General features: G+C 43.5%; 1 protein-coding gene across 2 annotated transcripts in view; it reads left to right on the top strand.

Moving 5' to 3' along the window:
- cers3a (ceramide synthase 3a) overlaps window positions 1-14,979 on the top strand; it is a 91,177-nt gene that overhangs the window by 62,999 nt on the left and 13,199 nt on the right. For both annotated transcript variants that reach the window (XM_060853246.1, XM_060853245.1), the window contains exons 6-8: window positions 2,946-2,996; window positions 6,769-6,861; window positions 9,795-9,923. In XM_060853246.1, the coding sequence (XP_060709229.1) occupies window positions 2,946-2,996; window positions 6,769-6,861; window positions 9,795-9,923 (273 nt within the window). The remainder of the gene's footprint in view (window positions 1-2,945; window positions 2,997-6,768; window positions 6,862-9,794; window positions 9,924-14,979) is intronic.

Raw genomic sequence — 14,979 nt, 5'->3', positions numbered from 1 at the left:
TGCACACAGTATTCCAGGTGCGGTCTCACAGGGCCCTGTACAGCTGCAGAAGAACCTCTTTGCTTCTATACTCAATCCCTCTTGTTATGAAGGCCAGCATGCTATTAGCTTTCTTCACTACCTGCTGTACCTGCTTGCTTGCCTTCATTGACTGGTGTACAAGAACACCCAGATCTCTCTGTACTGCCCCTTTACCTAACTTGACTCCATTTGTAATCTGCCTTCCTGTTCTTGCCACCAAAGTGGATAACCATACATTTCTCCACACTAAACTGCATCTGCCATGCATCTGACCACTCACCTAACCTGTCCACGTCACTCTGTAATCTCCGAACATCCTCCTCACATTTCACCCTGCAACCCAGCTTAGTATCATCAGCAAATTTGCTAGTGTTACTATTAATACCATCTTCTATATCATTAATATATATTGTAAAAAGCTGCGGTCCCAGCACTGATCCCTGCGGTACCCCACTGGACACCGCCTGCCATTCTGAAATGGAGTCGTTTATCACTACTCTTTGTTTCCTGTCAGCCAACCAACTTTCAAACCATACTTTGCCCCCAATACCATGCGCCCTAATTTTGCTCACTCACCTTCTATGTGGGACTTTATCGAAGGCTTTCTGAAAGTCCAGGTACACTACATCCACTGGATCTCCCTTGTCCATTTTCAGGATTACATCCTCAAAAAATTCCAGAAGATTAGTCAAGCATGATTTCCCCTTCATAAATCCATGCTGACTCTGACCTATCCTGTTACTACTATCCAGATGTGTCGTAATTTCATCCTTTATAGTAGACTCCAGCATCTTTCTCACCACTGAGGTCAGACTAACTGGTCTATAATTTCTAACTTTCTCTCTCGCTCCTTTCTTAAAAAGTGGTACAACATTAGCCACCCTCCAATCTGCAGGAACTGATCCCGAATTTATCGAACTCTGGAAAATAATCGCCAACACATCCACGATTTCTAGAGCCACATCCCTCAGTACCCTGGTATGTAGACCATCAGGCCCTGGGGACTTATCAGCCTTCAGACCTAACAGTTTCTCCAACACCAGTTCCTGGCAAATATAAATTCCCTTCAGTTCAGGTCCTTCAGCCACTGTTACCTCAGGGAGATTGCGAGTGTCTTCCCCAGTGAACACAGATCTGAAGTACACATTCAACTCTTATGCCATTTCTTTGTTCCCCATAATATATTCCCATGTTTCTGTCTTCAAGGGCCCAATTTTAGTCATAACCATTTTTTTCCCTTTCACATATCTAAAAAAGCTTTTACTATCCTCCTTTATATTTTTGGCCAGTTTACCTTCATACCTCTTTTTTTTTCTCTCTGCGTATTTCCTTCTTAGTAATCCTCTGTTGTTCTCTAAAAGCTTCTCAGTCCTCCGTTTTCCCACTCATCTTTGCCATGTTATACTTTTTCTCTTTTGACTTTATATGTTTCTTAACTTCCCTCATCAGCCATGGCCACCCTTGCCTCCTCATAGGATCTTTCTTCCTTTTTGGAATGAACTGATCCTGCATCTTCTGCATTATACACAGAAATATCTGCCATTGTTCCTCCACTGTCATCCCTGCTAAGGTATTGAAATATTGAACTTTGGCCAGCTCCTTCCTCATAGCTCCATAGTTCCCTTTATTCAACAGAAATATTGTCACTACCGATTGTACCCTCTCCCTTTCAAATTGCAGATTGAAGCTTATTGTATTACAGTCACTGTTTCCATGGCTCCTTCACTTCGAGGTCCCTGATCAATTCTGGTTCGTTGCACAATAACAGATCCAGAATTGCCTTCTCCCTGGTCGGCTCCAGTACCAGCTGTTCTAAGAATCCATCTCGGAGGCACTCCACAAAGTCTCTTTCCTGAAGTCCAATACCATCCTGATTCTCCCAGTCTATCTACATGTTGAAATCCCCCATAACAACTGTTGTAACATCTTTGCGACAGGCCAATTTCAGCTCCTGATTCAATTTAGAGTTGAATAGCCAGAGATGTTTTCTCAGGGCAGAAATGGCTGTCACGAGGGGTCATGATTTTATGGTGATTGGAGGAAGGTATAGGGGAGATGTCAGAGGTAGATTCTTTACACAAAGAGTGGTGGTTGCATAGAATGCACTGCCAGAGACGTGAGGGATGTTTAAGCGACTGCTGGACAACCACATAAACAGCAGTAAATTTGAGGGGTGTGGAGGTTTGGTTGATCTTAGATTAAAATAAATGCTCGGCACAACATCAATGTGGGCAGAATGGCCTGTACTATGCTGTACTGTCTATGTTCTATCTAAAATCAGAGTGTGCTGTGCATAGTTTAACACATGGAATGGATGTCTAAAATTAAAAATGGTATATGACAATGCAAGCTTTTTCAACTGCATTTAATTTACTGCACAGTAAGTGCTCAATGTATGTGCTGGGAACATTTAAAACTCTTTTGATGCTATTTAAATTTGGGTCTTTTAGAGAAATTGAGTTCGTTCTGTGTCCCACCATTTCACTCCTGGAAAGCCCTTTATGGCATTTCCTGCATTAGCAACACCAAATAAATTATGTTTGTTCTCTTTATTATATAAGTTGATTCTCCAAATGGTTTATTTTGGTGAAGTTAGTGTACAGCCCTGTGAAAAAGTAAAACGTGGTTTCAGTGAGTCCCTACACTTGTGTACAGAGAGTCGATTAACATTGCACAAATTGGCAACTGCATCATCCCAGGATAACCAATGACTGTACTTTGAACCAATACAATAGTCTTGAAGATGAGAGACATTGAGGCAGTGACAGGTGACAGAAAATTATCAGTTCTTGCACTGTCACTTGCATTGTAAAGAAGAGATTTAGGTTGCCTTGTTTATTTCCCTTGTGCTCCCTTGAATCAGTGTGTAGATAATTGAAGTGTTTTGTTAATGATGCTAATGCTATTTTACTATTCTGTTACAGAAGCCATGGTTTTACGACACATGGGAGGTGTGGGTAGGATATCCTAAACAGGTCAGTCACTCTGAGTGCTTAACTGTTAACTGTGGTTCCTGTCTACTTTCAATACTTTGTACTGGGGACTCTTGAAATCGAAGCATCCTTCATTATTTGAATTTAGGTCTTGGTGCAATGTGATATTTAGCACAGATATGGGGTTTGCCTTCCCAGGATCGAGGTTGCCCTGCTCTCACTCTATTCAGTAGGTTCTGAGACATCTGATAAATCCCATGTGTGATCTTCAGACTCTGTCACATAGAGGGCAGCTGGTGTTTGGACGGTTGAGTACATGGGATTGTTTGAAGGTGTGTGCACTCCCTTCAGTGTCTCATCTCCCCCTGGTTGATCCCCATAAAATCTGTGTTCCATGTCTCTCCATATGCTCCTTTTTCCATTTTGGTCAGTCACAAGCAAGGACTGCCCTGAGTCGACTTGAAGTTTTAACTTTAGAGATCCTTTGAGGACATCTTTAAAGCATTTCCTTCTGTTCTCCTGGGAGTTTCCTGCCATGGCCTAGATCTGTGTAGAGCAGCTACTTTGGGGATATGGATTCAAATAAAGGAATGATTAGTGTCTGCTCAGTGGATCTAATGTTCAGGGATTTAATAGCTCAATGCTGGCAAGTCATTAGATTAGATCACTTACAGTGTGGAAACAGGTCATTCGGCACAACAAGTCTACACTGACCCTCCGAAGCGCAACCCACCCGGGAATTGAACCTGGGTCTCTGGCGCTGTGAGGCAGCAGTGCTAACCACTGTGCCACCGTGCTGTCCACTTGGGAGAAAAGAATGCTATTGGACCACTTTTTTTACACCGGATTAGAAAGGTGTTGCTTATTATATAAATAATGGCAAAAAGTGATACTAATTAAATAATTGTGCAGAATTCTGATGGAATGAGGGAATAAATACAAAATGCTTCCAGTTTAAAGGGTAACTGCCACAAGTTAGACAAAAATGGGCAAACTATTCAGACTATGCTCCCTCTGCTACCCTATAATCCTTTGTGCAGGATCATACAATAAAACTGGCAGCACATCTATGTCTCTGTCGCCCACGAACCCCACCTCCTTTTTCTCTTCCAATCTTTTTCTTTCATTTGGGCTCGACCTCGCTCACGCCCACTTGTTCTTCACTGCACTTTGACACTGGGTCTGCCATGACACCTTCTCAGTTATGAGCTGACTTCTCCTAGACCCCTCCTCAGTCAATTCTTACTGCCACCTACTCTCTCTCGCGCTCCCCCCTCTCTCTCGCGCTCCCCCCTCTCTCTCGCGCTCCCCCCTCTCTCTCGCGCGCCCCCCCTCTCTCTCGCGCTCCCCCCTCTCTCTCGCGCTCCCCCCTCTCTCTCGCGCTCCCCCCTCTCTCTCGCGCTCCCCCCTCTCTCTCGCGCTCCCCCCTCTCTCTCGCGCTCGCGCTCCCCCTCTCTCTGTCACTCTCTCTCTCGCGTTCTCCCACCCCTCTCTTGCCCGCTCCCCCCTCTCTCTCGCGCTTTCCCTCTTTCTCTCTCTCTCACGCCCGCTCTCCCCTCTCTCTCTCGCTTTCCCTCTTTCTCTCTCTCTGTCATGCTCCCTCTTTTTTTCTCTCTCTCTCTCCCCCGTCTCTCTCTCTCTCTCTCTCTCTCTCTCCCCCGTCTCTCTCTCTCTCTCTCTCTCTCTCCCCGTCTCTCTCTCTCTCTCCCCCGTCTCTCTCTCTCTCTCCCCCGTCTCTCTCTCTCTCTCTCCCCCGTCTCTCTCTCTCTCTCCCCCGTCTCTCTCTCTCTCTCTCCCCGTCTCTCTCTCTCTCCCCCGTCTCTCTCTCACACACCCCTTGCGTTCCCCCCCTCTCTCGCGCTTCTCTCTCTCTCTTGCACTCCACCCCCCCCTCTCGCGTTCCCTCTTTCTCTCTCACTCACGCTACGCCCGTCTCTCTCTCTCGTGCTCCCCCCCTCTCATGCGCTTCCCCCCCCTCCCGCGCATGCTCCCCCCTCTCTCACCCGCGTGCTCCCCCCTCTCTCGCATGCGCGCTCCCCTCTCTCTCTTTCGCGCGCGCGCGCGCTCCCCCCTCTCGCTCTCTCTCGCGGGCACTCCCCCTCTCTCGCTCTCTCTCACGGGCACTCCCCCTCTCTCGCTCTCTCTCGCATGGCGCTCCCCCTCGCTCGCGTGCGTGCTCCCCTCCTCTCTCGCGCATGCGGTCCCCCTCTCGCTCGCACTCCTCTCTCTCGCGCTCGCGCTCTCGAGTGCACTCTGTCTCTCGCTCTCTCGCGCGCCCTCATTTGTTTGCCATCCCCATGTTAAGAAACAACCATTTAAGTGGTTGAATGGTCACCATAAGTTTAGGTTGCTTTATGCATTTCGAGTTCTCGAGTCATGCAACACAGAAACATGCCCTTCGGCCCAACTCATCCATGCTAACCAGGTTTCTCAATCTGAACTAGTCCTATTTTCCTGCATTTGGCACACTTCCTATTCATCCACTTGTCCAAATGTCTTTAAATGTTGTAATTGTACTTCTGTCATCTCCTCTGGCAAATTGTTTCATTGGTGCACCACCCTCCATGTGCAAACCTTGTCCCTCAGTTCCTTTTTAAATCTTTCCCCGCTAACCTTAAACAATGCCCTCTCGTTTTGGACTCCTCTACCCTGGGGAAAACTGCCATGTGGGATTTTAATCCACATCCCCAGAACATCCATCTGGTGTTCTGGATAACTAGTCTATTGACATTACCATTGTCATTGTCTTTCCCTGCTGCAGAATGGCATGATTTCTACAGCTTGACATAGCAAAGGGGTATTGAACACATTTTCAGTTGCAAATGAATTCTTACCTTTTCCTGACCTGATTAGATCATTGAATTGTTTCCTGCATTGAAACTAGAATCCTACTTCTGATCATTTTGACTACCTCCAGTCAATCCCTTTATTGTGACAGTAGCATGATCTTTTTCAGCCGTGCCTCTGGTTACTCTCTGACAGGGATGGTTCCCTGTATCCAGTCAGCTCATTCCCACTGCAGGCTGGAAAGTTAAACCTGTATGTGGAAGAAGTTGTATCATTGTGACATAGGTGCAATTAAATTAAATTTACAACAATGTAACTTGCTGATTAAATAATTAAACTGTAGCATAACTAATGCAGTTTGATCCCAATTCTTTGGGCAGAATCCCAAGGGGACATAGCTTTAAATTAAGGGGTGGTAGGTATAGGACAGATGTTAGGGGTAGATTCTTCACACAGCGGGTTGTGAGTTCATGGAATGCCCTGCCCGTATCAGTGGTGAACTCTCCTTCTTTATGGTCATTTAAGCGGGCATTGGATAGGCATTTGGAAGTTATTGGGCTAGTATAGGTTAGGTAGGATTCGGTCGGCGCAACATCGAGGGCCGAAGGGCCTGTACTGTGCTGTATCCTTCTATGTTCTATGTAATCCAATGGGATTAGTTTAGTTGTCCATTTTACATTCAACCTGATCTTCCTGTGTACAGCCTTCAGAATAAGATAGTATGGTGTAAAGTTCATATTGCATCTAATACTGTGGTGGGCTCGAAGACACCGGAGCATTGAGAATGACCCTGAGGGAAGTTTTAAAGTTGCTGTCCAGATGTTAACCTGCTGTTGGGGATAGTGCACCTTATACAGAAATCAGTTGAATGCAACACTTAGTAATTTCTATAATGTTAACTGATCACAACATCCACAATTCTGAACAAATCACCCTAAACTTGAAGCATTAATTCTGTTTCTATCTAACTGACTATAAATGAGCCTTAGAATGTCATTTTGTTCATGTTTCTTTGTTTTCTTGACAGACACTGTTACCATCACAGTATTGGTACTATATAACTGAGCTGAGTTTTTATTGGTCACTATTGTTCAGTATTGCATCAGATGTAAAACGAAAGGTAAGATTTTGAATCATTACAATTCATTTAGTGTAATGCCAGCACATTAAATTGAATTTCAGTGTCTTTCTTCTGTAAAGCTCAGGATCAGTTAAGAAAGTTTCATTGGGAAGCGGTTTTGAGAGTTAGAGTCCAGATGGATAGATGCTACAGGTCTGCCATGATGGAATTGAAAGGCTTCACAGGCTCAGAGGGCTGAATGTAATATCCTGCTTCCTTGTTTCTTTGGAGGAACATTGAGTTACATACATTCAAATCACCATCAAATTTATATTAATGCTTTGTAATTTGAGGTTAAATCAAGTGGCAAAGGTTCATCTTTGGTAACATGCTGTGGGTTGAAGTAACCTGACTGACCAAGCATAGTGAGAGGTACTAATATTGGTCAATGGATATTAAAACCCAATTCCCAATCCACTGACAGTGTTACCTCACTCAATGATCTGTTGTTAGACACTTCAGACTAGCTTCCTTTGGCTGATCTGGAAGCTTTGATCCTCTGAAGATTTCAAAGTAGAACAGCAAGTTCCTCTATCCATTTTGTTCTTGAATAAAATGCATTGAGCTTTTTAAACATTCATCTGAGCCATTGTCATTTTATTTCTCATGTAGAATCTCTTTAATTCATGTCCCTTTAACATAGTGTCCTGTTTGTTGTCACTATTTTAATGGCAACCATTACCACCTAGTTTTTGAATCATCTGCAAATTTGGATACATTAGTCCCTCTCCATCTGTATCATTACTTTAGATCTTCATTAGTGACCCTGTAATGCTGAATGTAATTTATATTTTGACTGTGAAAGTGAATAAAATATATTTATGTAATGTCTCTGCCATTTTCTCACTCTCCATAATTATTTCTCTTGTTTCCGCCTGTGAGAGATTAATGTTTACTTTAGTTCCTCTTTTCTTTTGAGATACCAGTAAAAAATTTCCCAAGCTGTTCTTCTATTCCTAGCCAGTGTACTCTCATTGTGCAGGAGAAACATTACCAAGGTTGTACTGCAATTTCTTTGATTGTAATGGTCACTTACATAGGTGGAAAGTAAATTTTCTCTACAGACATCAACCATTGTTCTATAGACGATATTCTGTTTAATGGCCTCCGTTATTCAGCCAGGAGGATGATCCGAGTGGCTATTGTGTGGGCTGACTCTACCTGTTGCCATCATAGGTAGTAAGAGGAGGGAGGCAATGTTGAAGCTTTTGGAAACATTGGTTACACCACAGCTTGAGTCCTGTTTTCAGTTCTGGTCACCACACTGTCAAAAGGATTTGATAGTACTGGATGGTATGCACAGGAGGTTCACCAGGATGTTGCCTGGCTTGGGGTATTTTAGCTACAAAGACAAGCTGGATAGGCTCAGGTTGCTTTCTTTAGGGCAGAGAGGCACCTGATGAGGTGGTGTTAGGGTGAATGGAAGCAGCTGTTCTCCTTAGTTGAAGAGTCATTAACGACAAGGCATAATTTTAAGATAAAGGGTCAGGACATTTAGAGGAGATTTGTGGAAGCACTTTATCAGTCAGAGGGTGGTGGAATCTGAAATGCATTGCCTGCAAAGGTAGTAGAGATGGGAAACCTCAAACTTAAAAATGTTGGGTGTCACTGGCCAGTCCAAGATTTATAGCCTATCCCTAGTTGTCCTGAAGAAGGTGATTGTGAACTGTTTCCTTGAACTGATGCAGTCCATCTGCTGTAGGTAGACCCACATGCCATTAGGGAGAGAGTTCCAGGATTTTGACCCAGTGACAATGAAGGAACACAAATGTATTTCCAAGTCAGAATGGTGAGTGGCTTACAGGGGAACTTTTAGGTGGTGGTGTTCCTGTTAATCTGTTGTCCTTGTCCTTCTAGATTGTACTGGTTGTGGGTTTGGAGGGTGCCGATGAGAGAGCCTTGGTGAATTTCGGTAGTGCATCCTGTATATAGCATACGCCATTTTCAGCGGTGGAGAGAGTGAATATGGTTCCAATCAAGTGGGTTGTTTTGCCCTAAATGATGTCCATAAGACCATATGACAGAAGTGGAAGTAAGGCCATTTGGCCCATTCAAGCCTACTCCGCCATTCTATCATGGCTGATGGGCATTTCAACGCTACTTACCCGAACTCTGGAGCACCCGGAGGAAACCCACACTGATATGTGGAGAATGTGCAAACTCCACACAGACAGTGGGCCGAGGCTGGAATTTAACCTAGGTCCATGGTGCCGTGAGGCAGCAGTGCTAACCACTGAGTCACATGCTGCCCAAGTTTGCTTGTCTTTTTTTTGTGATTTTTATACGGGAATTCCTAAATATCTCAAACTGAAGCTTTCTGGGGTCCTTAATAAAGAATTAATAATGTGATTGACTAATTCTATCAGTTATGTGCACAATTCCTTCCTGAGAAGTTATTTTAAAGCTTTTGAAACTCAGCCAACTACTAATAACCGAATCAGCTGTCTAAATACATTAATGCTGCTCCAATGCAGCCTATTGAAGCTGAAAATGCCGAACTTTTATTTCCTATTTCAAAGCAAATGCCTCATTAGTTGAAGAATTCGACAGCAGGGACTCCACTATGAATCATGACTCCTTGGAGATGCTGTGAGCCAGGTATACTCTCAAGGAGTTGTGGAGATTTGAACTTCCCGTCCCTACGTTGGAACCAGCAATGATGTTACCTCTCCGCTACCCCACATTTAGCACAAGGGGGACAAGAATCCCAGAATCTGATCCTGTCCACTGTTTTAAAAAAGCTCCCACGTTGGCCTGATTAAGTGCAAATTCAGCATGGAGCTTCTATTCTCTGCCCTCAATGGGGTAGAACTGTCCAGGTATAACAATTAGCTAGCATTCTAAATGTTGTGGTTCTTAATCAAGGAAGCTGATTGTGTGATGTTTTTCCTTGTGTTTATATCCATTGACTGTTGCTTTTACTAATTGATTAGGATTTTAAAGAACAAGTAATTCATCACTTAGCAACCATCATCCTGCTGAGCTTCTCGTGGTGTGCTAACTACATCCGCGTGGGAACCCTGGTGATGATTGTCCATGACTCATCTGACATTCTGCTGGAAGTAAGTGAATTTACAGAGATACAAATATTATAATCAGCCCTGTGTTCTGCATATTTACCTCAGGATGAATGAATATTTGGGCTCATTTAAATATGTACAACTTATACCAGCTTTATTTGGATTATCACTGAATATAACAGAAAAGCCTATCAGATGATGTAAAACTGGTCACTGACTCTCTCCAACTTTTTTGCCTTCCTGTCCAGGACCAATTTCAGTCCCTACAGTCCCCACAAAGAAAAGGGGAAGGATTAATGAGGGTGAGAGCACAGCACGGGCTCTTCAATGTTGTGCCGACCCTTTATCCTATTCTAAGGTCAAACTAACCTATGTATTCTTCATTTTACTATTATCTATGTGCCTATTCAGGAGTCGCTTAAATGTCCCTAATGCACCTGGCTCCACTATCACTGCTGGCAGTGCATTCCACACACCCACCACTCTGAGTAAAGAATCTCTGACATCTCCCCAAAACTTCCTCCTTAAGATCATCTTAAAATTTTGCCCCCTCGTGATAGCCATTTTCACCCTGGGAAAAAGTCTTCGGCTGTCCACTCTATCTTGTACACCTCTATCAAGTCACTTGTCATCGTTCTTCGCTCCAATGAGAAAAGCCCGAGCTTCCTCGACTTTTCTTCATAAGACATGCCCTCCAGTCCAGGCAGCATCCTGGTAAATCTCCTTTGTACCCTCTCTAAAACTTCCACATCCTCCTTATAATGAGGCAACTAGAACAGAACATAATATTCCAAGTGTGGTCTAACCAGGGCTCTGTAGAGCTACAGCATAACCTCACTACTTTTAAACTCAGTCCCCCTGCTCATGAAAGCCAACACACCATACAACTTTTTTACAATCGTATCAACTTGGGTGGCAACTTTTGAGGGATCTATGACCTGGACCCTAAGATCCCTTTGTTCCTCCACACTGTCAAGAATTCTGCCTTTAACTCTGAATCCACATTCAAATTTGGCTTTCCAAAATGAATTGCTTCACACTTGTCCAGATTGAACTCCATCTACCACTTCTCAGCCCAGCTCTGCATCCTGTCAATGTCCTGTTGCAATTTACAATGGTCCTCCACACTATCCACAGCAAACTTTCTAACCAACCCTTCCAGTTCCTCATCCAAGTCATTTATAAAAATCACAAAGAGCAGAGGTCCCAGAACAGATCCCTGTGGAACACCACTGGTCAGCGAGCTCTCGGCTTTCCATCTACTACCAGCCTCTATGGGCCAACCAATTCTGAATCCAGACGGACAGGTTTCCCTGTATCCCATGCCTCCTTACTTTCTGAATGAGCTTACCATGGGGAATCTTATCAAACGCCTTGTTAAAATCAGTGTACACCCCATCCACTGCTCTACATTCATCAAGATGTTTTGTCACATCCTCAAATTATTCAGTAAGGTTTGTGAGACATGGACTGGCCCCCTCAATGCAGGGCTGACTATCTCTAGTCAAACTATGGTTTTCTAAATAACCATAAATCCTGTCTCTCAGAATCCTCTCCAATACTTTGTACACCAATCAACGTAAGACTGACTGGTCTGTAATTCCCAGGGTTATCCCTATTCCTTTTCTTGAAAAAGGAAATAATGTTTGCCACCCTCCAATCATCTACTACTCCAGTATACAGTGTGGATGCAAAGATCATCACCAAAGGCGCAGCAATCTCTTCCTTTGTTTCATGTGGTAATTTTGGGTTGTTGTGGTAGGGGTTTGTGGTCGGGATACTTGGAAAGAAGGATTTTCCGTAGGTCCCATTTAATAGCAGGGCTTGGTTAGTGTTTTTGTCTTGGTTCCCAGCTAATATCAGATTGGAAGCCTTGTCTGGTGGATACAGTTCCAGCAACAGAACACAGCTGGAGAGGGGAAAGTAAGGAGAGAGGGTGTGGGACCTTGGATAAGTTTCAGGAGGAGGATCATAGATGAGGTGGTTGAAAAATACTGAGATTTTTACAATGGTAGGGTCTGTAGAAATATTGGGAGAAAGGAAACAGTTACAAAGAGATGGGAAAGGAGTGTGAGGCAAATAGTGATTGAAGAGTATATGCACATTGAAAGGGTCTCTGCTTACCCACGCTGTGGGTTTGGTACCATCATTGTGATGTTAACAAGTTTACCAGCAGGCCAAACAGGTATGTTGGAAAGGACTTTCAGGTTTCCATGGAGCAATCCTCACCTACTTTCAGCTGCTAGGTTTTCCAAAGTTTGGGATCACCAATATCAGGGCTCATAGCAGAAGCAGTAATGCAGAGACTTGAACAAGTTGCCCTCCATTCTATTCAGCCCAAACTTTGGGTCCACTACGAAGATAACACCTTTGTTATCACAAAACAGAACAAATTAGTGGAAACATACAACGCCATCAACAATATCTTGACAGGCATCAAATTCACAAAAGAGGAGGAGAACGACAACAGACTCCCATTCCTAGCTGCGACAGTTGAACGGACAGTTAATGGAGAGCTTCAAACCATCGTCTACAGTAAAACAACAAACACAGACCAAACATTTAACTTCAGAAGCAATCATCCCAACACCCACAAATGGAACTGCATCAAGACATCATTTCAATGAACTACATCACACTGCAACACCCAAGAACTACAAAAAGCAGAAGAAAAATATTGATACAATGTTTTCAAGAAAAACAGGTACCCAATAAACATAATCCGCCGATTCCTCAGAAGCAAACCCAAACAAGCAGACACAGCGCAACCAAAAACTATAGCCACATTACCTTACATCAAAGACGTATCAGAAATGACTTCCAAACTACTCAGACCCCTTGACATCATGGTAGCCCACAAACCTACCAACACATTACAACAGTGACTAATGAACTTAAAGGATCCAATAGATCCCACCAGCAAAACTAACATCATTTACAAGATGCCATGCAAGAACTGTTTTTTAAAAAAATACGACATCGGACAAACTAGCAGGAAACTTGCCAGCAGGATACATGAACACCAACTGGTCACCAAAAGACACGACCCACTATCACTAGTTTCTATACATACAGACAAAGAAGGACAGCACTTTGACTGGGACAACACACACATGCTAGGACGGGCGAATCAAAGACATGCACAAGAATTCTGAAAGGCCTGGCATTCTAACCAGAACTCCCTCAATAAACACATCGATTTAGACCCTATCTACCTTCCCTTGAAACAAAGAACTGGGAATGACATCACCCACCTTGAGAAACCAAGACCAATAAATACAGTGGTGGAACATACCACCAGCGCTTCACCAGAGACTCTCACTGATGGTGTTACCTAGTCATGGTGACGAAACATTCTGTAACAAACCTTCAAGCTCAGCGAGCTAACTTGCATCAACCTGAGCTCCAAATCTTCTCAAAAATCATCTCCTGATATTCACCAAAGCCTGTACACCATCTTTGAGGCACAAGTGTGCGGTAGAATATCCCCAACTTGCCTCAATGAGTGCAGTTCCAACAACACAAGGACAGAGCAACAGACACCTGGGAACACTGTCATGCGTAAGTTTCTCATCCTGGAGATATATCATCTTCGCTGGATCTCCTTCCCACACATGAATTGCAGAACAAGGAAGGATGGGCAACAAATACTGATCTTACCAGCAATGTTCACATCCCATGAATGAATCGTTAAAAATGATTTTTTGGGATGACCGACTTTTGAAAACATTGACACGGGAACATGTCTTTCATGTTTATTAAATGGGCTCACCACCATCCAAGACTGAATTAATGATTGTCAGAGATTCTGTCTTGATTTGATGTCTACCTGCACACAGCATCACAAATATTAGGGGTGCCTGTGGATTGTATGTTTTTCTGAATGTAGTTTACAGTAAAATGTTTTAATTACAAGGCATGACAGATGAAATTAACTGTATTGCCAGAGCTTTGTTAGAAAGGTCATTACCTATTGAACATCTTATGGGAGGTGAAATTGAATTATTTTAAATTGAACACTATGCAGATCTTGGTGAGTCTAGAGAACTGCAAACAAGGCCATTCAGTCCCCCATACATTTCTATCAAGTGAAATAATTAAAATGGACATTGCGCCACAAATTGGCACGGTGGCTCAGTGGTTAGCACTGCTGCCTCACAGCGCCAGGGTCCCAGGTTTGATTCCAGCCTTGGGCGACTGTCTGTGTGGAGTTTGCACATTCTCCCTGTGTCTGTGTAGGTTTCCTCTGGGTACTCCTGGTTTCCTCCCACATTCCAAAGATGTGCAGGTCAGGTGAATTGGTCACACTAAATTGTCCATAGTTGTTAGGTGCATTTTAATGTGTCACACATAATTATAGCAGACCCAAATTCTTCGCACCTCTCACAGTCACAGATCCATCATAATAATGGTTCCATGCTGCGGTAAATTTCCTCCAGTTACACTGCCAGAAAAAAAATGTATTCAAAGTCTTGCATAAATCATTTTTATGGGGATTTTTAGGTGATTATTTTTAACTTGCTTTCTTTGAGACCATACCTAAATGTTCTTGTTTCTTTCAGTGCATGTTTTTGTGACATCACTATTGAAGCAGGTGTACAGGAACTGTGATTAGGCCCTGATACTTTGTCCTTCATAATTAAGGAGTGCTTTTGTAGGCTGAAACTTCTAATTCTTCAGTTATATAGGATGTACAATTAGAGTTCCAAAAGGTAATGTACTGGAACTCTGAAATAAAAATGGAATGTTTGTTTAAAATTACTGATTTGATAACCAGCAGCTGTGAAGAGAGAAACCAAGTTATTAACCCCAACATCTACACCCCATCACCGTCCCACAATGCCCAAGCAGCAAGTGAGGGTGTCTTTTAATAAATGAATTCTGAAAGTAATGTCAGGCCACTCAACATCAGTGCATATGAAACCTCCTTTCCCACCCCCACTCCCGACCCCGGATCAAACTTGATCTCGTCTCGTTTATTTATAATAGTGCAGTCTGACCACCATTCCCCCAAAATTTGGCCCCATCCAATATAGTTTAGGTCTCTCTATCATCCACCTGCTGATGTTCTTTGGCCCATCCACTGCAGCACACCGCG

This window comes from Hemiscyllium ocellatum, chromosome 39 (assembly GCF_020745735.1).
Source record: "Hemiscyllium ocellatum isolate sHemOce1 chromosome 39, sHemOce1.pat.X.cur, whole genome shotgun sequence".
In the NCBI taxonomy this organism is placed as follows: domain Eukaryota; kingdom Metazoa; phylum Chordata; class Chondrichthyes; order Orectolobiformes; family Hemiscylliidae; genus Hemiscyllium; species Hemiscyllium ocellatum.
Note: the sequence above shows the minus strand (reverse complement) of the source record. Positions and strands in the feature narration are given on the sequence as shown.